At 34.6% G+C, this 24,334-nt stretch overlaps 1 protein-coding gene across 1 annotated transcript in view; it reads right to left on the bottom strand.

Moving 5' to 3' along the window:
- Positions 1 to 24,334, bottom strand: part of DYNC2H1 (dynein cytoplasmic 2 heavy chain 1) — a 142,392-nt gene that overhangs the window by 56,168 nt on the left and 61,890 nt on the right. Inside the window, exons 68-80 of the mRNA XM_057370832.1 lie at positions 22,024 to 22,158; positions 21,132 to 21,275; positions 19,413 to 19,502; positions 17,412 to 17,477; positions 15,340 to 15,390; positions 14,143 to 14,220; positions 12,817 to 12,948; positions 11,426 to 11,498; positions 8,614 to 8,774; positions 6,589 to 6,714; positions 3,722 to 3,832; positions 2,141 to 2,296; positions 135 to 210 (exon numbers count right to left, since the gene is read on the bottom strand). Of these exons, the coding sequence (XP_057226815.1) occupies positions 135 to 210; positions 2,141 to 2,296; positions 3,722 to 3,832; positions 6,589 to 6,714; positions 8,614 to 8,774; positions 11,426 to 11,498; positions 12,817 to 12,948; positions 14,143 to 14,220; positions 15,340 to 15,390; positions 17,412 to 17,477; positions 19,413 to 19,502; positions 21,132 to 21,275; positions 22,024 to 22,158 (1,399 nt within the window). The remainder of the gene's footprint in view (positions 1 to 134; positions 211 to 2,140; positions 2,297 to 3,721; positions 3,833 to 6,588; positions 6,715 to 8,613; positions 8,775 to 11,425; positions 11,499 to 12,816; positions 12,949 to 14,142; positions 14,221 to 15,339; positions 15,391 to 17,411; positions 17,478 to 19,412; positions 19,503 to 21,131; positions 21,276 to 22,023; positions 22,159 to 24,334) is intronic.

The following is a 24,334-nucleotide window of genomic DNA, read 5'->3' as shown; positions in this document are numbered from 1 at the left end:
TCACCCTGCTGTTCTAGTTTTGTTTACTGGGGATGAGCTCTACAGAATCTCCACTCTTATATGAGTGCTGTAGAAAGATAAAGCTCGTCATGCAACATCCCTATTAATGTGACTTTCCTGAAAAAGTGACCTACCTTCAAAGAGTCTATCAATRATGTCAAAACCAGCACGGAGATCAGACAAAGAAAATTCATAAAACTTGGTCCAACCCTGCCACGAAAAGAAAGCCAAAGAATTTAATTAGTTACACAATGATGAGCATGAAGTAAAATACCAATATCATGTGGTTACTGAATGTTGTATAATACTTAATGAAAAAGAAATCACCTGTGTCCTCTAAAGTGCATTTTTGAACCACTAGAGGTAGTATAAAAAAAATCAGTTTAGCAATGCATTTAATTTTATGTACTTAAACAAACCAGACTCTATTGAGTATGAAATACATAAATTTAAGGTTACTTTATTCCCTATCAATATTTACTTCAACTAAAACTCGCTGACATCTGTGACAAGATCATAGATTGAATTATGATTTTATRTCTGAGGGCCTTTTTGTATTTCAGCATACAGACAGGATTTTCATAAATAGGACTGATCCTTCAGAGTCTTTAATAAACTCTCATCATTTCACTCCTTAATTCATGCCACTCCTGTTCTGACTAAAAAGACTTATCAATTACTGCTACTATTACCATAAAAATGCTGACCACCATATGCACATTTTAATCATTTGCACTTTGTACTTCCTTTCTGTTCTTGTGKCATTACTCTTTCTATAGCAGGAATGAGTATTTTGTATGTAATTCTCACAAAAAGTTTTCAGTGTAAATGGATATCTATAAATAAATATTGATATATGACAAAGGACTTAGGAGATCCAGGTATCAAAGGTTGCTCTACCTTCTTACAGGTGTACCTGTGCACAAGTTTTCAGATCATAGCAACATTGCATATGATTCCTGATGAGAAATGCAAATGTGTCAGCAACATGCACTTGTCCAGTGAGATGGATACAGTCTGAGGTCAAGACTGCAGCTGCTCCACAGATCATAATAAACTACCAGACAGCCACCCTGAAGGTCATACATGAGAAAGATGCCCTTAACAGTTCATGCTGGGATTTTTGGACAGATCTGTACACGAGCACAAAACAACTCAAAATTCATTATAAAATACAAGAGCTTCTACCTGAGATTAACTACAGTGTTAGAAATGGGTCATCTTGAAATATAAACCCACCACAATCTGCACATTTGTGCGGTGGAATTAAAGAGAAAACCCAATCCTATCTYGTATTACTTGAAAAACTGGTGCCAAATGAATGTGAATTTAACCAGAACACAGGAGAACTCATGTGTCAGTTAATTACTTTAAATATTTTTACCTACTGTACTTCTTGAATACATACTCAAAAGCCTCTTACTGCAAAAGGCAAACAACTTTTAAGAAAATCACAAAACTAGCAAAAAACAATCAAACATTCCAGGTCATGACAGATCAAATTCTTTGTATGACACAGTAATTTCATATCTAGTCTTAACAGAGTAATTTAAACAAGGCATAGAGCARTTTGTTGTTTGGTGGTTTTTTTGGTCTGTTTAATTTAAGCCTTCTGCAGCCAGAAAAAAAAAAAAAAAGTTCCAACAAAAATTTAGCTAAGGAAAAAACATGTATCTGCAATTCATTATAATCCTCACAAGTAATTAATTTCCCTTGTTCTTCCTCTTTCTACTTGAAGAAGTTGTATGAAGAAAGAGTAGACAACGTCATTTCCTCCTTCCCACTAGTGTCTCTTTTCTCATGTTTTCCATTCAATTGTGTTTTGATAACATTTTTTCCAGTCCCAAGTACACAGAATTCACAGAATCTTTTCCGTGGGACCTCACTTCTACATCGGTATCACTTAGTACATGAATCACAAAAAAACCTCATGCTGGCAGAAGCAATTTTCTTAGGGACAGGAACCAAGATTACCAAGTTCTTATTTTTCAGTGAATTCAGAGACAATAAAGGCAGGCACCAGAAATATCCAAGATTTTCTCATTTCTGAATATGACCCAACCTATATGTGAAAAATACTTCCAAGTACAAAAGTTAATAAATGGGGTAAATTTTTTAAAGGTAGCAGATAAAATATTACCTGAGGGATATARTTTCTTCTTTCTTGGCATACAGCATGAAACCATGCTAAACAGAAGAGAGAATGTGCTCGAGACAAATTTCCCTTTCTGTTGATTTGCTCTGGTGTCCAAGATTCATAAGTTCGCAAGAGATTCTTTTTGAGGCCTGGAGGCGCCTGTATTGGAAAGAAAAACACTGTTCTAGACGAAAACCTGATATTTTTATGTGCTATTTTCTTAAATTAAAACCTAAAATTTGTAAAAATGAAATTAAAAACTTGCTAAATATTAGACAATTTAACAAGAARTAAAAGTTGTTAGTAATAAATGGCCTAACAACAGAATGATTCTATACTGAAAATAAYTTCAACATACTGAAGGAAATGGTAACGAGGTAACCAGGATCAACTAATAGGACTGTACCACACTAAAAGAACTTAGTTAAATAGTACTCTATCAAAGTACATCAGCATAAAGTAAATTTACATGTTTCAAACAAAACAATGTTTTTTTCTGATTTTACAAGCTCAACTACATATTACATTCTGTGATGTGATGAATGTCAAATTGCCTTATGCCATCACCACACCCTGTCAACTACCATATAGATATTGTATATATGCATGATAAAATGCCATCATACATACAACCATATAATAATCAAATACCATTTGCCAAGTCATTBCCTACCATTGTTCTTTCATGGTAACAAAATATTTAATACAATTGGAAAAGACAAAAATGGATTAAGAATGTTGCATTTGTGCAAAGTTCTAATTATTCCAAAGATAGTGGGATGAGTAACACAGTCCTGCATTTTTTGGTACCATTGAAGACCACAATATAAGCAAGAAGGTACTCCAAAAGCTTAAAAATACCTGCAGTCAATATAAAAGTGTGACAATTTCAGCCTCTTGAATGTCAGCAACATTGGATTCTGAAGGGTCAGAGTTTCTTGGATTAGCTGCAGGCAAAATCTCCATTACGAATGGAAGACTTAGGAACAGTCCTATTAATGATTTCCATATTGGACATTACATTAAGCGAATTCATGATTAGACTACTTCCCAATCAGCTGGAGGAACATGGTCCCAGTTATTCCTGAAGATAAGTCTTTYCAAATGCAAAACCCTCAATTGAGTAAAGGCTTTTAACTGTATGTTCTGCTGTATGGGAGGAGAGCCATTTWYGTTGAAAGCATCSAGGGAATATAAAAYTATGKCACCAAAAAGGAAAATACRGAAGAAAAACTGGRATTYTGTGATCTTCAGATGAGGACATTTWTCAAGAAGGAGAAATTCTTTGTTTTCCATCCATGTAACAGCACCTGTGTAGGTTTTTGCTTTYAAGAAACAGATTCAATGCACAAAAGAATTTGGAGCACTAAACAGAATAACTACTTCCCCCATGTAAATTTATTTTTAGTTCAAAAGGAAAAGGCATCTAGGAAAAAGTTCATCTTTCAAGATAAATTAATTTAGCATTTCTGTATTACATTTAATTGAAATGTAAGGTAAAACCTACAAAAAAATATATCATTTGCTACACATCAGGTTCATTCAATGTAAGAATCTAATAGAAACTTTCCAAATAGATCTTACTTCATAAGTTATTTTCAGACTTGATTGAAGCAAAATCGGAGTAAATTTTGGATGAACTTCAGTAGTAAGCCAAAGACGAAAGTTTGGTTGAGGATGTAATGTATTCARTTCCTATTAAAGAGATGTTATATACTGAAACAAGCTGTGAAKTGTTTTGGGTTTTTTAATACATATAAAACAGTATTTACAAAATTATGATATCCTGGATATTATATTATTTTCAGAGCTTATCCTAAAAATCTACAGTTGCTTTTACACATAAGGTTATAGTTGTGTTGCCACCACACATTCYATATCACTGCCATGCTCAAATTCAAAATTCATCCTAGCTGTGTCAAAATATTTCCACCTTTTCCTTAGATACTAAATTCAGGAAATAAAAATATAAATCAGTTCTTTACTTCTTTTAAGTACAAAAACACCAGAAGGTTGCATCAAAAATGATGAAGGCTTTTAATGTAGGCTATCAACAACAGATCTCAACGACTTCAACAACAACATAGTTTCTTTTTCTTCAAGTGTTTGTTGTATGAACCTTTCATGTTTCATGATTCACAGAAAACTGAAGATTGGRAAATTAAGTTCTAAAYSAAATATTTTCAAAAGTTATTTCAARTGAAAAGGCTTCACAAAAATATGCAATTACTGAATATATGGAAAYACATTGCTGGTGCTTTAGGCTCAGATGAAACCCACATATTTACCATCAAAGACACCACAGTTGCATAACAAATAGTTTCAGAACAGGGTCAGCAGTTTTGTGTATGTGTGTTGGAAGAAACAGCTCAAAACACTCATAARAGATTTTCTCACAATCCCCTCATTTTGATAGTCTTCAAAGTATAATTATTTTAATTTTGTTTTCAGTGTTTTTAGTAAAGAAAAAAAAATTGAAAAACCATTACTCGTTCACCTATTTAAGCAAAATGACAGCTATAACTGGTACCTAGAATCATGGAATTGTGGAGCTTGGAAGCCTCTTACCCTATCATGGGACACAACTGAAAAGTGATTGACTCACTCTCCTTTACTCTTTCCCATCACAAAACACTGATTCCACCTGCAGCTTCTCTTTCCCAAGCTGACCARTCCCAGTCCTCCCAGTTTCTCCTTGTACGATACATGCTCCAGTTCCTTCATTAGCAGCCCTTTGCTGTACTGGTTCCAGAATGCCCCTGTCTCCCTTGCACTGGGTAGCCAAGCACCGGACACACAACTCCAGATGCATCTCTCCAGTGCTGAGTGGAACAGAGGGACAATGTCCCTCCACCTGCTGGCAACACAGCCCAGGATGCCCACGCTCTTTGCTGCAAGGTTACTTTGCTGGCTCAAGGTTGCCTTCTTAGCAACCACGACTCCTAGATCTTTTTGGCTAAGCTGCTTTTCAGCCATCTCATCCACAGATTGGGTGGCTGGGGTTACTCGTTCTCACAGGAAGTACTTGCCATTTCCCTTTGCTGAACTTCAAAAGGCTTCTTGTCAGCCTTGGTAATATATAATACTTCTCCAGTCTATCAYGGTCCTTTTGAATGAAAGTACATTTGTCTGCTGCATCAATCATTTCCCACAGTTTTTTATCATCTCTACTTGTTGAGGATGCACTTTGTCCCACTATTCACCTCATTACTCAAGATGTTAAACAATGCTGGCCACAGTATCAATGATGACTGGCCTCCAACTGGATTTTTTGATTCTGAAAGTAACCCTTGGAGTAATGCAATTAGGCCAGTTTTCAATCTACCACACTGTGATACACTTGGGGTATGGGTACACACACCATATTGAAAGACTGTGGGAACTAAATTTCTGTACCTGGATGGAACTGAATAATAAATATGCAGCAGTCTCTTAAGAGGATGTTCAAACAKAAGAATTACATAGCCTCACACTTGCTAATGGTATGCAAAACAGGCAAGGGGATGTGCAGAGTCAAACATCAGCAAGTCTTAGTCTATATTAAGCTCAGCAGGAAGTTTAACACATTCAGTATTATGTTCTTGTGGAAAGAATAAGAACCTCCTGACACATATCCATATTTTAATACTTACAAGATCTGAAATTCTGTATTCAGCAAGGAGCTCACAAACATTTCCTTACTGTTGACWGTCTAGTTTAGACCAGATGACACACATCAGTGTYATCTTGCTTCGCCTTTACATTTTTTCARAATGGATTATAGGAATGCTAAMGGTACATGCCACATGGTAACTGCTASACAGTGACAGACTCCAAGCTTGCATCCATGGGCTACATTTTCCAAAAATCACTGAAAACTGGAAAATTAGGACTGTAGTAACCATTAAAGGAATTCCATTATTTTCTTCTGACTTTGTTTTGAGGATTTCACAGTGATATACATAATAAGTATATCATATCAAATCAATTTTAGTTAGCAAGTTAATGATTTTACATGCCATAAGTGTGTGTTTCTATAAAATATGAGACATTTAAATCTCAAATTAGCAAAAACTTCCTAGTGACTAAGACACAGGCTGCACTTCACAAAAAAAAAAGAAATACTAAAATGAAAGTCCCAGGACTAAGGTGAAAAAAAAATTAAATTTAAGCATATATAGATCCATAGTTCATGAAAAAAACATGGGCAGTATCCCATAAAATACCACAAGTCCTAACTGGAGCATTTGCCCACTCATTGTGGTAGAAATACTCTACATTGTTTGAAAATTAAAGCACTCACATGAAGAAAGGAACTGCTTAGATCACCTTATTCACGACAGAGAAAACCACAAAAGTATATTTTAAAACAGGAATTTTAAACATCACCATGGAAATGCCAGAAATGCTTCTGAAATGTTGCACACTAATTTTGTCTGGTTTTCAGTATCTTCTTCCCTAATTACCCTCACCTTTTCCAATACAGGAAGCCAAGATGTAACGAGATGCAGGTTCTTCAAACACAGCCATTCTCCATTCTGTGCACATTCTCTTAAAGTTTGAATAGCCAGGTCAGCTTGGCCCTGGCCCATGGCAATCTGAAATGGCAGACACAGTTGGATCAAGAATCTCTCACGCCTCATTTAACAGTAAAACACAAAATTGTGTTTTCAAGGTAGGATACATACATAAAAAAAAGAGTGCTAAAGATAACCAGAATTTGATTTAATGCGATAGGTTACAGAGAAGATTAAGGGAAAAAAGATTTTCTTTGCAGCTTATCTAGCCAGAGTTTCTGAACAAACAGCATTACCTMGTCTTTTTATGGAAAAAAACATACATTGGTGACAGTGATGATATTCCCTGGGAAGTCAAAAGGTAATTTAAATATCAATGACTAAACGGCATTACTGCAGAACTGCAAAAATAAGAGATAAATGAGAACAAAGTTTCTTTTGACTGGAAGTTAGGAGTACTTCCTTTGAGAAGCAATGCTCAATTTTATATTAAGATGAGTGAAAAACTAAGGCTGCTCTCTTTCCAGCTGAGATATATGAATAGTTTAACATTTACTCCTGTCTTCACTTTTTATAGTACCATATTAATTCTACCTTAGAATCTATTTGGAAGCTATACATAACAAAAAACCCTGAACCAAACATGTTGAAAATAAAGAGATCTTAGCCAACCTGAAAAGGCTTGGCATTATGATTCTATGACTAAATAAGACTGAGCATAGTATCTTGAAATAATTGAAAATAGCAAAGACAACTGAAAGTCATAAGCAATATGGTAGCAGATGGCATAAATTTAGCACCCTGTTCTTTATCCCATAGGAGAAATAAATCAACAGAGAAGAAAATTCTGATCTTCCATTTTCTATTCAAACTACATGAGAAAGTGGAGAAAAAATAATAACAAAATATTCTCATTAATGGGACAATTTTAAAATGATTTAGCATTGAGTCCTGATCCTTAAGTGAATACCATACTACGCTACATTTTGAACACCCAACATATAAAGGGTATTTAGAGATAAACATGAAAATCCATGTGGCAGAGTAAGAAATATGTGTTCTGCAGTGTTCACAGATAGAGAAGATGGCACTAGGATCTAAATATTTACAATTTGATGGGAAAAATATATCAGTGCATATTCCAGGAAAAGAACAATTTCAAGGACTATTTAAAAGCAACATTAAACTTGACATTTTCCATTTCTATGCTTACCAGCGATCAGCTAGATAACAACTTCCCTCCCCTTCATATTTCAAAGGACAGAGGGAAATAATATTTTACAGAAATGTATAAATCATATTGGTACTCTGTATTGGGAATATTAGGAAAACCACTTGATTCATAGAATAATTTGAATTGGAATGWATCCTGGAAGGTGTCTAGTCCAATCTCTTGCTCAAAGTAAGGCCAGGTATGAACAGACCAGGAGCTAAGGGCTTTGTCCTTAAGTGGATTATTGGGAATCTTCAAGGATGTAAAATCTCCCAAAAAAAATCCAAAAATATTTTACAAGATTTCACAAATACCGAAGTATTCACAAACATTGATCATATGATTTATATTTTCCGTTGAAGAAAGAAATATGTAACTCCCATAAGCAGAGGAAAGGATGAAGTCTAGTTTTTGGTGGTTTTTGTTTGTTTCAATTACTCCACACTAAAAAAAGATAATGTTGCAGCATGCATAACAATTCTCAGCCTCTTTTGTTCTTTTCCATCCATCTTCTCAGTTTTTCCTTCTCRACACTGGAGGAATATCTCTTGTTTGGATTCTGCTTCTGTGAGGATGACTGATTGTGTCTCTCTTCTCCAGCCCATTTTGACAATGGAATGAGAAATTAGTGTGGGAACAACAAAACAAAACAGACACCAAACTACAATTTTAACAGAACGTCCTTGAAAATCAAAGTAAAACAGATATTACTACAGTAAAATTTTACACACTGCAGTTTTTAATCATTACACTTATCTAAAACTGACCTGATGGTAGCACTCAGTATTTCTCTCAACACTGGCAAGTTCCTGCAACTCTTGAGAAGGATCAGCACCAGGAGAAATTATTATCAAGATGGGCTCAATTTCCAGTGTCTCTTTATACAGACGTTTCATATTCAGAGGTGATGGAGATAATTCTTTTATTCCTATAATTAGAATTAGAATTATTATGGAAATAAAGTGACTATACATGATGGAGTGCTTCATTAACYACTTTAGAGTTCATCTGGCTGTGAAGAGTTCTGTTCAGCAGTCACAATAAAACTGGTTTTAAAATGAAGAAAAAATCCTTACAACATGCAGGTATATGACACCCTATATTGATAAGAAAAATACACAAGCATGGTGCCTACACAATTTCCAGCTTGACAAATATAAACTGCAGTCTTTATTTAGAGTGTAGTCTTGGGAAAACATACAAAGAGGGAAGAGTGGAATGAGAAGCTATGTTAGTTGCTAAAACTAATTGCAGTGTGTATGTCCACATGCAGCACTTTTCTTCCCTACTTTCCTGAGAGCCTTAATTATTAGACTTACATGGTTCTTGGTACTATGATTACTTATGTCTATTATTTGTTTTAATATACAACTTAAATGTCTAGAATGTTGACCTTGTACAGGCAAGGCATTTATACAAGAGCCCAAAGATCTGTATATAAGTGTATCATAAATTAAATAGTGTTAACCAAATATTTTCACACATCTTTAGACTGGCACTTAATGAGTGAAGCGTTGGGTGCAATGAGAAATCACAACAAACAGTAAGGCAGAGGAGCCCAAATCAGTGACATCTATGCCACAACTACTAAAAGATGCAATACACATTCCCTTGAAGGCACAGTCTGTTTTCAGACTTGAGCTGTTGTATGCTCCACATAGAACAATATTACATAAGTTGTACCACAGAATCATAGAATTATTTGTATTGAGACCTCAAAGATCATCTCGTTCCAACCCCCCTGCCATGGGCAGGGACACTTTCYSCTMCACCAAGTTGCTCAGAGCCATATCTAACCTGGCCCTGAATACTAAGGGATGGGGCATCCACAATTTCTCTGGGCAATGTTTTCCAGTGCCTCATTATCCATACAGGAAAGAATTTTGTCCTAATACCTAATCTAAATCTACTCTGTTTCAGTTTGAAGCTTTTCACCCTTGTCCTGTTACTACACGCCCTTKTAAAAAGTCCATCTCCAGTTTTCTTGTGGGCCTCTTTAGGCACTAAAGGGCTGAAAGGCTGCTAACATGGTGCATTTCTGTATAGCATGTAAAATGACGCAATAAGCATCCTTTGGGTGTTACAAAACACATTCATAGAAAATTCTTATTAACCTTATCTTTAAAAGAAATTATTTTAATCCCTCTTCATCCATAAATTTAAAAATAAAGGTGAGAAAATAAAAAAAGAGAACTGTCTGGATAAAACAGAAGTGAAAGGCTTTCTTGTAGGATATTACTGCTCTTTTGGAATTCATTTTTCTCACAGGAAAGCAGCTAGAGATTGGAAACTTRATGGCTCCCTCTAGAACTATGTGAAACAATTTGTTTCAGGGCAAGGACACTGAAAAAGACATGGCAGAAAAAATAAGAAAAAATATTCRTAGAAGCATGACATATTTCATTGGTTTGAAAGTGCTAGTCAKGATTTCACTGATCTCACTGATATGCATAAAAAATCTATGAATGATTTGTGGATTATTTACTGGTTTTGAAAATCCAGATCAATGCCTTCCTTGTTGAGGCTGTAGGTTCATTCACCAAAATCATTTCTTTGTGCAGCATTCCTCCAAGGAACTGGTCCCAAAACAAGCAATTTATGTAATAGATTAAGATTTGGAAGACAGTAAGCAAGCAAATACACTTGCTCTGCATTCAGGTCTCTGCAGGTTTTTGAGYCACACACACTGCAGATCACTCCTGTCATTTGATTCCAGCAGGCAGGACATTGTCAGCATGGGCCTTGTACACTTGGCATGATCAAAGTATGCTCTATCTGCTAAGATTGTTTGACAGAGACTCTACACCTTAGTGCTGAAAATCCCAGTCCAGGTGGCAGATATGGAGCCAATTTTGAGCAACAAATGTTCAAAACAGCGTAAGGGAGTTAGATAAAGTCACTTTTAAAACAGTGTCCACCCCAATGAGACACTCATGACTGCTRAAAACTGAAGGCTTTCATGTGCTGTACTGCAGTATTAAGATTATTTGGCATAAAGGTTTCAAACTTTGAATATAATAGACTTCAGAGAGAAAACAGACTGAATAGAGAAAATAGACAACCATGGCATTGATTCACTGTAAATAATGAAGATTTTTAAAAAGACAGCGAAAGTATCACAGACGAAGACGCAGACAAAAAAAATACTAAAATTTATTACATAATCTTTTGAGACCCATTTTATAAAATCTCAAACTTAATGGTTTTTAAATGGTAAATGACATTAAATAAAAAAATATCTTTTGAAAATCTGAGTCTTAAGGAGAGTGCTGCACTGCAAAACTTGTTATCAGTGTAAAACACTTATCTTCCTTTTTTAAGTACACCAGTGTTCAAAAATTAATTTAAATAATCTGTCAGATCTTTTTATTGTACTTTCAATCACTGCACAGCATAAACTAAACCATTTTAAAAGYACTTTTACCAATATTTTGAAAGCACAAGATTAGCAAATCCACTTACGGCATATTTTCAAAAGCTGAAACTTAGGGATTGCATAAGAACTATAAAAGAGAAACATAGGACACAAAAAGATATTTAATTGTTGTGCTGAAATACCCTGGTGAAAAATTAACTTACCTAGGGTTTTACATGCAAAAAGAGCCATGGCACTCTGTAGCCTGTCTGGTCTGACAGCTTGGACCACAAGTACCTTAAAATAAAATATATCAAGGAAGATGAMTCTATTAAAGTATATAGTGACAATTTAAAAAGCAAGACTCTTCTAAGAAGGCTGAAATCTTTGAATTTATCTTAAGAACAAAGTAATTTTCTCTGAATGCATAGAGCTAKCTTATCATTCCTTTTCAAGACAATCTACTATAATTGTTTTTTGTAAGTATCTTGTTCTGTCAATAGAATCAGAAGATAGATCTATACCTAATGTCTATTTGTAAGCTACAAACTTTTTCTATAATGTTCTAGAAAAAAGTAGCTATGTGGGTAACTAGAATGACAGAAAGCAAACTTAGCATTATATTAGTAATCTAAATTATATGCAAAATCCTGCTTGGAACAGTAATATTTCTGGTTTCAGTTCAAACTAATTTATGGTTGCAACATCAGTCTAACCACACCGTTTCCGTATATTTCATCAACAGAAACAGTCTCAATACTTTATGTGCAAGAAACAAGATAATACTGATCATTGCAGATTTACTTTCCTATACACGCAGACATTTTCTGACAACACACTGCACACATAAGAAGTGCTCTCAGAATTTCATTGAATCAAATWTGACTCAATTGGAAAGTTCCTTTCCAAAATGGTTTGTTCCTAAATTCTATGCATGCTATTTCAGAAATTTTCCTCCTCCACAAAAAACTCCAAATAGACAGTTGCCAAGAGCCAATCAACATGAAACTACATTGTCTTATACCCCATCCTTTCTCTGGATTATTTTATAYAAAGTAATTTCAAAAGAAAAAATCACAGCATCATTTGGAATTGAGCAACAACACCTTTTCTTCCATAAGCACAGAAGTCATGATATTTCTCTCTTCCAGTGGAAAAGAACCCTGAGGTTGAGGAAGGAACTTGTCTTTCCCATATTCTTCATGAGTTCTTTATCATCAGGTTTTCAGGAAGCCATTTTTCATGACTTCTGTTCTAAAGAAGGCTGATACTGCACTTTGTTTTTTTTAKTCAGATGTGTTAGTTTGCACAAACTGACAAGTAACAAAGCAACCATGAAAGAATTTTAACACCTATTCATAAAATTAACTGTGTCTATTTCTGAAGAACTTGTTACTTTACAGGGCACATTTGGTTGCAGTTAATATACAGACTCAGATAACAGAGAAATAATATGCATYATAGAAAAAAATATATATAATCCTTAGACAAAAAAACCCTAGTTAAAGTGTAAGACAGTGTAGATACTGTCACTGCTTTTAATTCAACCAGGCCTGCACGTAAAATTTACTTTCAGTGTTGAACTCATAATTAATATAATGAATGAAAAGATTACCTGCTGAAATAAGGAAATTCTTTTTACAACAGGAGATGGAAAGTCTTGTTCACATATAGAGCTCTGAGAAAAGGTGCGCCACAGACTTTCATCTTCAAAGCAAAGTGTCTGATAGAGCCCTGGGAGAGATATCTACAAAACAAATAGTGTAAATTTAACAACAAAGAAAAATAGTCATTTGGACATTATATGTTTTATTTAATTTCCAAATATCACTATGACCACTACATGTGTGTATCACAAAATTCTGTTTTATTCTTGGAGTTAGAGAAGGAAAGAGTGCATTGCAAAATAAACCATTCATTTACCCATTCCCTGGAAAGGCTAAATCTATATTTGCACTATAATTTTGGTTTTAAACCTTAAGATTCTTTGATTTTAAACTTTGGGCTCTACCTTTAAGTCCTTTCCTCTAATGATGATCAAGTTTTGATCATCACTGGTTCACTCAGTTATTCATTTTCTGTTTGTTTGTTTGTTTAAACCTCTAGCTATTATGCTTGCCACACCATTATTGGGATTGTTCCTGATCCCTGGTTGAAGAGAAATTAAACAGTGAACTCTGGATTTAGCAAAAAAAAACTTTGCCAAAGACCAGTCAAGGTTTTTCTTCTTGCTCTTGAGCAGGAGAAGAGCCTAAGATAACATTTCAGGACTAGTATTTTCCCTTAGTTCCCTTCAGAATCAGAGGACTTCAATATTGACTGAGGTAGAAGGAACCAATGCAAGAAAGTGATTTGTTTTAGCTCAATCTGAGCAATCACAAACTCTGAAATACCTATCAAGATGTACAGAGAAATCTGATGAGAAGAATACTAATTCCTGAGTTAACAGTTTATGGCTTTTAATACAATATGATTTGTGAAAGTCATTACCTAAGTGAAATCTGCAACTAAATATTGTTTGCAATTTTTCCTCTGCCTATTTTTCTATCTGTAAAAATTGTAGGCCGTTGGGTTGATTTACAGTATTTTCTAATYTCAGTAAAATAACAGGTTCACTCGCATGCATTGAAAATCGTTGTTAGATGAAGTAGAAATGCACAAGAAAAAGGCTCAGAAAAATGAGATTGAAATAAAAACAAAACAAAACAAAACAAAGCAAAACAAAAAAAAAGAAAAAAAGAAAGAAAAAAACCAACACAAAAGCCCTTTGTTTATGTTTTACAAGTGAGTATATATTAAGCTATGGTTTCTAGAAGATAGAATAAACAGCCTAAAATAACAAAATATTTTGATCTGACAAATAGATATTTGAGTATTCAAGTCCAATATCTGCCAAAACATAGTCTTTTAAAGTTAAATTCAAAGGCAACATGATGTATACCTTCAAAGATGCCACTGCCCAGACTCGGTCCTGTTCTATCCAAGAGGGAATCTGATCACGAGCACTTCTTTGTGAATCCTTATGGAATTAAGATACATTACACATACAAGTTACACAAATKTTTGTGAAACACTATAGGGAGAAATAAAATTGTAAAACCCACATTTTAACAAAAATAAATTCTTAAAAGCAATCTTTCTGTGGTCTTTTGCTAAGTTCATTAATGGCATAACAAAAAAGTTACCAGAAGATTTAAATAAGACACACTGTTCACATTAACATTTGCTGAGCTACTCAAGCCTGAAAATACTTTACCATTTAGAGTATCCTTATTAAACACTCAATTCTAAGCAGTTTTTTGTTAAAAACAAGTGACACAAATGATTTGCTATTTGCATAAGCACTCTGAGCAACTGACTTCAAAAAACAACTTCATTGTACATATTTGCAATCATGAAGATGGTTCTTCACACAAAGGGCAAAATGTCACTTCTGAACATCTTTGCACTGGTAAAATTCAGCCACAGGTCTATTTTTCTGCTCTTTAGATATTTGGCATGGAGGAAATTCCAAGGATGAACAGCACTGMTTAAGCTCCAGTGAAATTTCTGTATTCACTGTTATCATATTTTATTAAAAGATGTTACAGTACACATTAACCAGTCTCTGCATGGAAATGTATTTGGAACTCCCAACCAGTGGGGAACTTCAAGAGTAATCTTAAATATTCAACAGATAAAAAGAGAAGCTTTCTTGTGAAACGGTATCTCAGCCATGAGTTATGAAGTCTAAGAAAGAACAARACTAGGAAACTTGGAAGCAATTGTAGGAATAAACCTGAGATAGCTCTGCAATATTTAGAACATTCTATTCAAAATTGGGCTGAAGGGAACATATGCACAAACTTTCCAAAATCTACAGGCTGTGTGTTAGGGGGGATAGCAAAAAGACTAGTATGAAACAAAGGCAAAAAGTTATTCAAATTAGAAAACCACTTGCCACATTCAAAAAGTTTTTAATAATTTTTTATTAMTATGCGAAAATGGTTCTTTAATAGTTCGTAAAATAGTTCTTTAAAAAAATTACGTTCCTTTATGTATAAATACAATTAATTAAACATAGTAAAATACAACTTTAACTTTTCAGGATTAAAGCAAATGTTCCTTATTTTAGAGTATGCAAATAAATGCAGCTTACTGATTTTCTGATGGTGTCTCCAATGATCACGCCTGTAAAAGTCTCCCATTCCTGGTGGGAATAAATGAACAACTGAGATAAGTCACAAGATATCTTTAAGAAAAAAGATTAATTTGTGGTAGCATGCAGACAGAGCAGGAAGCTAAACAAATCAAATCCTAGATTCTGAAAGAGTTCCAAGACAGTTTTTGAATGCTAGGTGATGCTACCAGAATGTAATTCCTTTTGCAGAATCCAAGCTAAGTGACTGCAGTGCTCTATAAGAAAAAGAAGAGGAATTTCCATACTTTCTCAGCATCCACAGCCCCTATCCAGACTGCCCATCTATAGATACACATCCTGCCTGATGGGGCATCAGCAGCCCACAGAGAACAGGTAACTACACAAAGCATGACTGAATTGATGACTAAAACTTTTAGACTTGGTATATGTATCGAGAAGACAGTTTTTAATTGTTTTTAGACAGATTATTAAAGTACCGAAAGCCACTAGAAATTACATAATCTTATATTTGGAGGTGGCAAGAAACAGACTAAAAATACTTTATAGTTTATATATATTGAAATTTTGCGTAATTAATATCTAAATTTTATGATAAAGATTTTTTATTAAAGAGTGCCATTAGAAATTTCAAAACCAATTGACTAAGAGTAGTACTGCTGACACAAACCCCAGCATTCAGCAGTCATCAGTCTTGCTGAATGTCTTGAAACAACCCTCTCTTTCAGTTACAAACTGCTGCTCATTTCCCAGTTACAAAGAAAATGCTGGTGCACACAAAAATGCATGGAGTATTTTTTGGTTTGTGTAAAATTGTTAGTAGAAAAGCAGAAGTATAATATATGGAGACATATAAAACTATCCCAGAAAAATCAATATATATTGATTCTGAAAGAAAATGTCCCTGCTACGAACCAAAAGGCATTCTATAGTATATAAARTTGTACTATAAATTTCATATCGCTATGCAAAAAAATATTTAAGCGCAGAAGGCTGAATTCTTTTGGGACAGGAAGTTGGAATACTAAATTCYCTAGCAGCATAATAAGCAACTCCTAGTCTCATCATATTAAAAGCTTTAGAAGACATACTTTTAAAAGAATAACCACTTCAGCTTCATTATCCTCACTATGTATTTTGCACAAGCACTCTTCTCTTAACAATTTAATTAAAAAAGCTTCTACCTTTCAGAGAAATAAAAKAAAATTATTGATATTAATTGCCCATTTTTACTCTTGAGTTTCAGATACTGCAGAAATATGCATTATACATAACCCAAATTAAGCTAGGAGCTCTAATAGCTCCTGGAAATGTACGTTAAACAATAGAAACCAACACATAGGCCTGTACTTACAAACACTTAAGAAGACAGGATTTAATTTAGTCAGAAAACTGTTTGCAGGTTGCTGCATTCATGACTTCAGAAACTCAAAAAAGATGAAGCAAAGTACTTTCAGAAGATAAAAAAAAATAAATAGGAAATAGGGAACTTTGGATAATGAGGAGCAGCCAGGATATATTTCTACAAATGAGTTATTTTTATGAGGCCACATCATTGCTGAAAGACTGGGATTTCACTATGGCAATCCACATGCCTAAACTGAAACTACTCTGCATTCATAATGTGAGAAGGATCCAATCAACTTTTTTTGAACCTTGTACCTTAAGCTCACATCCTTCATATAATCAAGTTCCATTACTTACTTCAAATGTATTATTGGATTTTTACTTTTACCCCTATAATGCACTCTTCTCTACTGAACTGACATCTACTATCATTTGATGTCCCTTCTGGTCTCCAGCTTCTGGTACAGAAAGTTTTGTCTCTCCATTCCACATAGGTACTTTAGATAATAAATGTGTTTTGACTCAGGATAATCAGCCACATTTAAGCAATTGTATTAAGTCAATTATGCATACTGTTTGACTGCAGGCAGATTTTATAGGATTAATCTRACTACACTACAGACTACTAAATCCTACATTTATTTTCAAAAACTTTTTATCTAGTTATTTACTCTTCATATTAAGTTTGAGTAAAATACTTGGGGATTTTCTTCTCTAGTACTTACATTCTCTTGAAAAAGTTCAGGGTGCATTCCTCGTACAAAATGTAGAGCAAACATTAACTGATCAGCCTGAAATAAAAGCAGTAAAAATGTATTTACATGCTCAGCAAAAATCCCATTTAGCCTTTTTTTAAAAGTAGTTTCATTAAAAAACACCTCTAATTCCATAGTAATGACCTAATGACACATATCATAATGCAAAATGCCTAAATACCTTTGCAACTTAAGAGACAAAAACTAACACAAAGTGGACTGTGGAGTAGAAGACAAACATTCCTATTAGGAAATAGTGTCAAAGTGTGCCAGGCACTGAAGTTCTCACTTTATTGGTTAATAAAATACATTCATGAMTATCATGACACTGAGAACAAACCACAAATTCTAACTCTTTCATCTTCTCAGATAAGGCCTGCAAGCAAATCCATARCAAAACTGCTTTTAGGATGCTCCCTGTATGTTTCAGTATCCAAAATTTGAATGAGAATCATTTGGAAGAACGCTAACAYGCCCAGAACAAGTTTTGACAAATTAACAGGAAAGGTGGGCCAATTCCAGTGGTCAAGTGAATTTCTTAGCACCACTCCATTTAGTAGCATACATGAAGCCTATGTACACATAAATAATRATCACAGACTGATGAAATCATTCTTCCAAATTCTAACATACTTCAAAAGGTATAAACTGTTATCAGCTATACCTTTTTTATAGACACTAATAAAGCCTCAGTGTTACAGCAGTCTTCAAAAATTTTCATGGATACAAGGAAGAATTAGCAGTGAATTGCTGATGGTGTGAAGAGTTTATTTGTTTTAGCCATTATCAGAACACAATAGAAAGCTGGATGGACCATTAGGTTGAAACTGCACAGTAACACACTTTCAGTATTTTCTAAACTCCAATCTGACCACAATTAAAATCTTTCCTACTAGAAAGTTCTTCTCTACTTTCCATTTGAACTCTACTCTTTTCTTACGCATAAAAATAGCTGCCTTCCATATTCACAAGATGTAATGACTTAGTGGAAGGGTTCATGTATTCATTACWTCAAAGACAGACATTAAGTATTATGAGACTGTTTCATGAGAATCCACGTGGACTTCGATAAAGAAAATCCCTTAGAAATAACTGCTATCTCTRTATCCTCAATATAGCATCGTTAGAYTGGGGGATGGGGCTAGGAGGTGGTGACATTTTCAAGATCTCTCCATTCTCACAGATCAAACTACAGACTTGTGCAATCTGTGCTGCTCAAACCACATATGCAGGTCTGCTGTGCAATCTTCAGCCTGGTACTAGGGGACAAACACCTGTTGTTATGACAGTGCCATGGGAGAGTAAAAATTAAATTGAAAATGAAAGGCRTATCTTCCCTGGTTTTCAGTAAGAAAGCAAGAAGTGAAAAGACACCTTTTGAAACTGTGATTGAAATAAAGAAGAAATACTCTAAGAACATCATACGGAGGCAGAACAAAGAACAGACACAAACAAGCAAGGTAGTAGGTAGACACATGGAACAGGCTGTGAAAAAAAAAGGAGAATATCACAGTGTGGGACTTCAAGAAACATGGAATCATCTAGGTTGGAAGAGACCTTTAAGACCACCAAGTCCAGCCATCAACCTACTAAAACTACTTTTGTTTCCTTTAAAAAAAACCCAAACCAAAATACAAAAATAAAAAACCCAAATAATCACACAAAACCATATATTTAGGAATGCAAGAAATAAGAGTGAACATAAAGAGTGCTCAGGAGACTGCAAAGCCCAGGACTGATTCTGAAGACAGAATAAGGTGTAGCTCTGTGGAGAAATGTGCATCAGCAATAATAATTTGGTAATATCCTGATTTTTAGTCCTCCTGATTTAGCATGTTAAATATTGATAATGTAATTTTTTGCATCTATTACACATTACTGCTTATTTGAAGTAAATCAAGCGTTGACTGCTGAAAGAATGTTTTCAAACCCAGTGAACTGTATAAAAGCCAGAAAAAAATACAATCTTACCTTAAACAAGCAACGACAAACATATTCATACACTGTATGTTTCAATGAGCCAATAAGCAACTTGATTCTTTCCTCAGTGTTACTTGAATCCTAAAAAAGAAATTTCAAATTTCAAAAAATCATTTGGAAGTAAAAAACTTTTCAAGTACTTTTTCATGTACTTTTTCTGGACTCTACATGACACTAGTTCTAAAAACATATTATTAAATTCATCTGCAGCTATCAATGAGCAGATGATTAAATGGGAAGTTCATGCTCAATAATTAAATATTAAGAAAAAAATTAAGACATAAATATTATAACATCAAATATTTTGACTATGAACATGACACAACCTCTTATATAAGGTGAAATACATTGAGAATGAGAGAACAGTTTTTTCATCTAACATTAATATCATTGAAATCTCATCATTTTCACTTGATAAAAAATTGCTYATGCATTGAATTATGATACTACTAAATAAGTATGTTGATCTGAAGTGTAGTTATTAAACTTTTGGTAGAATTTGGCCCAACTGAAATGAACATTGCAGAAAATACTGAGTGTGCTACAAAGCTGATAGTTTGAAAGATTATTTTCTAACAGGAAAATTATTTGAAAAATAGGGCAAAAGAAGAAAGGGACTGAGGGGTAGGGGGTGTGTTATAGGTAGTATGAGTTCCTTTCTATCATGCTGGAATTTGAAGAGTAAAATTTAAGGAGGGCAACTGATTTGCCTAATACCTTTCCCATGTCTAACAGATCACTTGGTAAAAAATGAAGAATTGGGTGGAAGAGAAGGAAAAAAGAAAGCAAGCAATGATGACAAAATCAGATGTTGAACTTTAAATAGGTAATATTATAGGCAGGAAGAAAAAGGTTATAAAGGCRTGTGACAGTAAACACAAGAAGTTAAARCCTTATGTTGTGYGAAGGAAGAAATAGGAACTTTAAASAGGTCAAGTTCACATAGTCAGAACTGTCTTCCTAGTGCTGAAGGAGAGTTGTAATCACAGATGCCAGAATAGAGGGGAATCCAAAGGAAACATGATRAAAGGTTGGTGAATGATTTTTTAAAGTAGAAACAAAGAGAAATACGAAGAACTTTGGAGATGCTGAATAAAAATAAAATGCACTATTACTCAGTGTGARTATTTAGATCTAAAGAGTGAGKTGASAARGGATATATCCATTCTGTGCTTCAAYAAGAATATTCTGGCCAAAGTACACAGAAAAATAAAAATTACATTTTAAACAGGACAGGCTGCAGGCATGCTTACAAACTGTATAAAAGTAGATAAAGTTTTGACCTCCCTTTGGGTAAATGAACCATGTAGCAATATAGGTTTTCTCTTATTCTACCCCTTGTTGATAAAATTTGCATTATTAGCATATTAGATAAATAATTTACTTAAATAAAGYGTTCAATAATGCCTTAAATAAAGTTATAATCAACCTTTCTTCTCCTAACTCACCTTAGACATAGGGCAAGCCTGAAATCACAAAGAATTACTTTGCTTTCAGATGGTACAGTAATTCTATGATTTATGTAAGATAATTTAAAAGTCCATTTGGCTATCTTCTGAACAGCAACAGAGCACCATTGCTTATGATACACTTCATCACATCTTATTATAATGCTTTTAAAAAAAATGTCCAGAATAACTAATAAATTCTAAGGATCTAAGCAGATGGATTCTTCTGCAGCACTAGCAGCCTCAGGGGAAGAGAAAATACCTGCTCGCTTTGCAGAGCCCTTTGGAAAAGCCGCAAGAACGCCGCCAAACTAAAGCGGTACATATTGTTAATTTTGGACAGGTCAGAGATAATGAAGTACATTCTGCTGGCACTCTCAGCCAAAGGGAGATAGGCGTCCCTCTCCTGTGGAGAAAAACACACACGTTAAAAAAAAAAAACATTACTGCCACCTACTGATTATTGCATAAACATTTACTCATCCCACCGAGAAAATATTCCTGTGACTCCCACTGCTTTAGAAAACCAAATCCTTTCCAAGCCTTCAAACTGATGGACCAGCACTCAAAACTTCAACACGTGTCTTTAGATTTCAAAAATGGAAGAAAACATTTCTAGCAAAAAATTATTTAAATGCTGAAGAACACATTGGAAATTAATCCCTAGGGTACTAAGGTCCCTTCTCACCACAGAACACATCCCAAAAGTCAATGGAAAATTTTAAATAAACAAATAAGAACACAGAAGAAAACTCCACAATCTGTCACAAAAAGAAGATGTCAGAGCAATAGCATCACCAATGATCTATACTTTTCCAATAGCAAGGGGCATAATAAGCAAAAACATCCACATGAACTATGACGTTTGTAATAGTGGACGGCAACAATAAAGTCAAAACCCATTACCTGCCAAAATTCCTTTAATTCAAACTGGCAGACTTTATATTGGGCAACTATTCAGCATATGCAAAACAAAACATTTTACTGCCTGAAAATACCGCATGTCTTTGCACATCCCAAATATCATTTACTCAAAAAAACCTTAATATGTTACTAGTCTTACAATCCTGTGRATGTGGTAACTTCTCTGTATAAAAGATGACAATTTTTAGCAGAAAAAAAMCTAGTACTTAGAGATTAAAATATTCATCTACCTTATCAAGGGAACTCTGAAGTCTGAAAGATTCAGCCAGTGATTCCTGGATGAGTGCACTGCTTGCTTTAGTTTGATTCAAAGATTCAATCAGATCCTTATTTTCTAGTATATTGCCCTGTGATGTGGCAAGTGTCTGGAAAAAAGAAAATCATCTGTGTTACATTAAAAATAAAACATCCTGTAAAATAACCATTTTGGAAGCTGTCTATCTTTCTGACCTGTAACTATTTCTGAATCATTGAATACATCTCAAATACTAGAAAACAGGTGGCTACTCCAAAAACTGAGATGCTTTTTRAGGAAGTATGGAAAATAAAGCCCAAGAACATACTGCAAAAAAACAGACTGCCAGACTCTGAAACACAGGCTATCAGCAGACGTTTGAGAATGATTACTATGATCAGTCTTAGGCACTAAAATCCCTAYGGGAAATACAGATTAGGGTATATTTATCTTGTGTTTAACTTCCCATTTAACCTAAAGTTTTCTACTTGTAACAACTTCCTGTAACCAGTCATTCATAAATTAATTTTCCTTCAAAAGCATTCTAACATCTCCTATATAATCTAGTTGTCATTTCCCACTGAGATGAATATTCACATAACAACAATTTAAGTTTTGTAATCAGCAATCACTTCAAGATCCTTGAGATTACCCCACATTTTTCCTGAGTTCTCCTCATTAAATTAAACAATTAAGAAATTGATTTCACTTTTAAGTAGGAAAAGATAAAACAGTTCACTTATATTTGAGGGTTCTTACTAAGCTTCAGTAAATACTGGTCAATACATTTATTTTAGTCTGACAGAAAATTGGCTGCTTGTCAATCAAATMATTTGTAACCACCTATAGGAGAGCATTTTGAAATATCTGGAGGCAGAGATGCACCAATTAGAGCAGCAGAATGCACTTACTTCTCTACCTGGAACAAATTTAGGACAAGACCACCTGCTTTTTCAAAGCATTTGATTTATGTTTGAGGAACTGCTGTGAACTATGAGACAGCCACAGCACCTGTGTCTTTACTCTGAGGATTTTAGAAGACACCAAATACAGTACTTCAAATGGACTGGTAATGTTGGTTTAAAATTAACTTAAATTTAGCTAGACCTCTTCCAACATTGGATTCTTTGTCAACAAAGTCCATGTAGCACCTGCCACTTTGCACTGAGCTTTAGTTTTCTTTCTTCAGGGTCAAAGAGTATTCTGATTCCAGTGCTAACAAGAATTCTAAAATTGAAATCAACCTTGCTGTTAGTACTCGGATGCTTTTTGTTGCAGATATCTWAGGCATCAACTACTTTGAGTTTTGTACTTGATAATTCAGATCAGAAGAAGATTTTTTAGTTCAAAGACCAGACATAAGGGTGTACTGAAAAATGAAATTTGTTTTGTTGCATCTCTGAACCCTCAGCTTCTGGGAGACAATAAGATTTTTAAATGGTCAAATATGGATATGGAATTTTATTAGGGAGCAAGTTTCCATCTTCCTGTAAGMAATCTGCCCCATCAGAGTTTTGAAAAGGGTTGAGCTCAGTATTTGATAATTAATAGGGACTTCAGTAGGGGCAGTAAATGTGGAAATAAATATCACATTAAATCATTATATGCAAAATATTAAATTGAGCTATTAATCATAGAACAGAATCATAAAATGGTTTGGCTTGGAAAGGACCTTAAAGACCATCTAGTTCCAACCCCCTGCTATGGAGGGGGATGACGCTCATTACATGAGGTTGCTCAAAGCTCCATCCAACCTGACCCCARACAATTCCAGTGATGAGGCATCCACAAGTTCTCTGGGGAACCTGTTCCCAGAGGTTACCAGAGGAACTGGTGCCTTACCACCCTCACAGTAAAGAATTTCTTCACACCCTCACAGTAGAGAATTTCTTCATAGTATCTGATCAAAACCTACCCTCTTGCAGCTTAAAAGCCATTCCTCCTTGTCCTGTCACTACACGTCCTTGTAATAAGTCCCTCTCCAGCTCTCTCATGGGCCAGTGCAAAAAATGGCCAGTCTAATCTGCAAAAACTGTTATTTTATACGAATCCATTGCACCCAATTCTGCAAAGTCCTGTGACTTAGCTACAGACTGAGGGTTTTGAGGCACTAGGTCAATCTCTCTGCATCTCTGACCTTTCAAAAGGGCAGAGGATTTGAGAATCCAYTCCTGTGAGCATGAAATACAATTTATGTGAAATCCAAGGCAAGACACAAACAAAAAATAAAACAGTCCTTCCTTGGAAGCTACCCTTTTTTATAGAGGTGAACAGCTGTTTCTGAGCATAAGTAATTTCAACAAAAT

This window comes from Malurus melanocephalus, unplaced genomic scaffold (genome assembly GCF_030028575.1).
Source record: "Malurus melanocephalus ecotype Western Australia unplaced genomic scaffold, MMel_1.1 scaffold_134, whole genome shotgun sequence".
Lineage (NCBI taxonomy): Eukaryota > Metazoa > Chordata > Aves > Passeriformes > Maluridae > Malurus > Malurus melanocephalus.
Note: the sequence above shows the minus strand (reverse complement) of the source record. Positions and strands in the feature narration are given on the sequence as shown.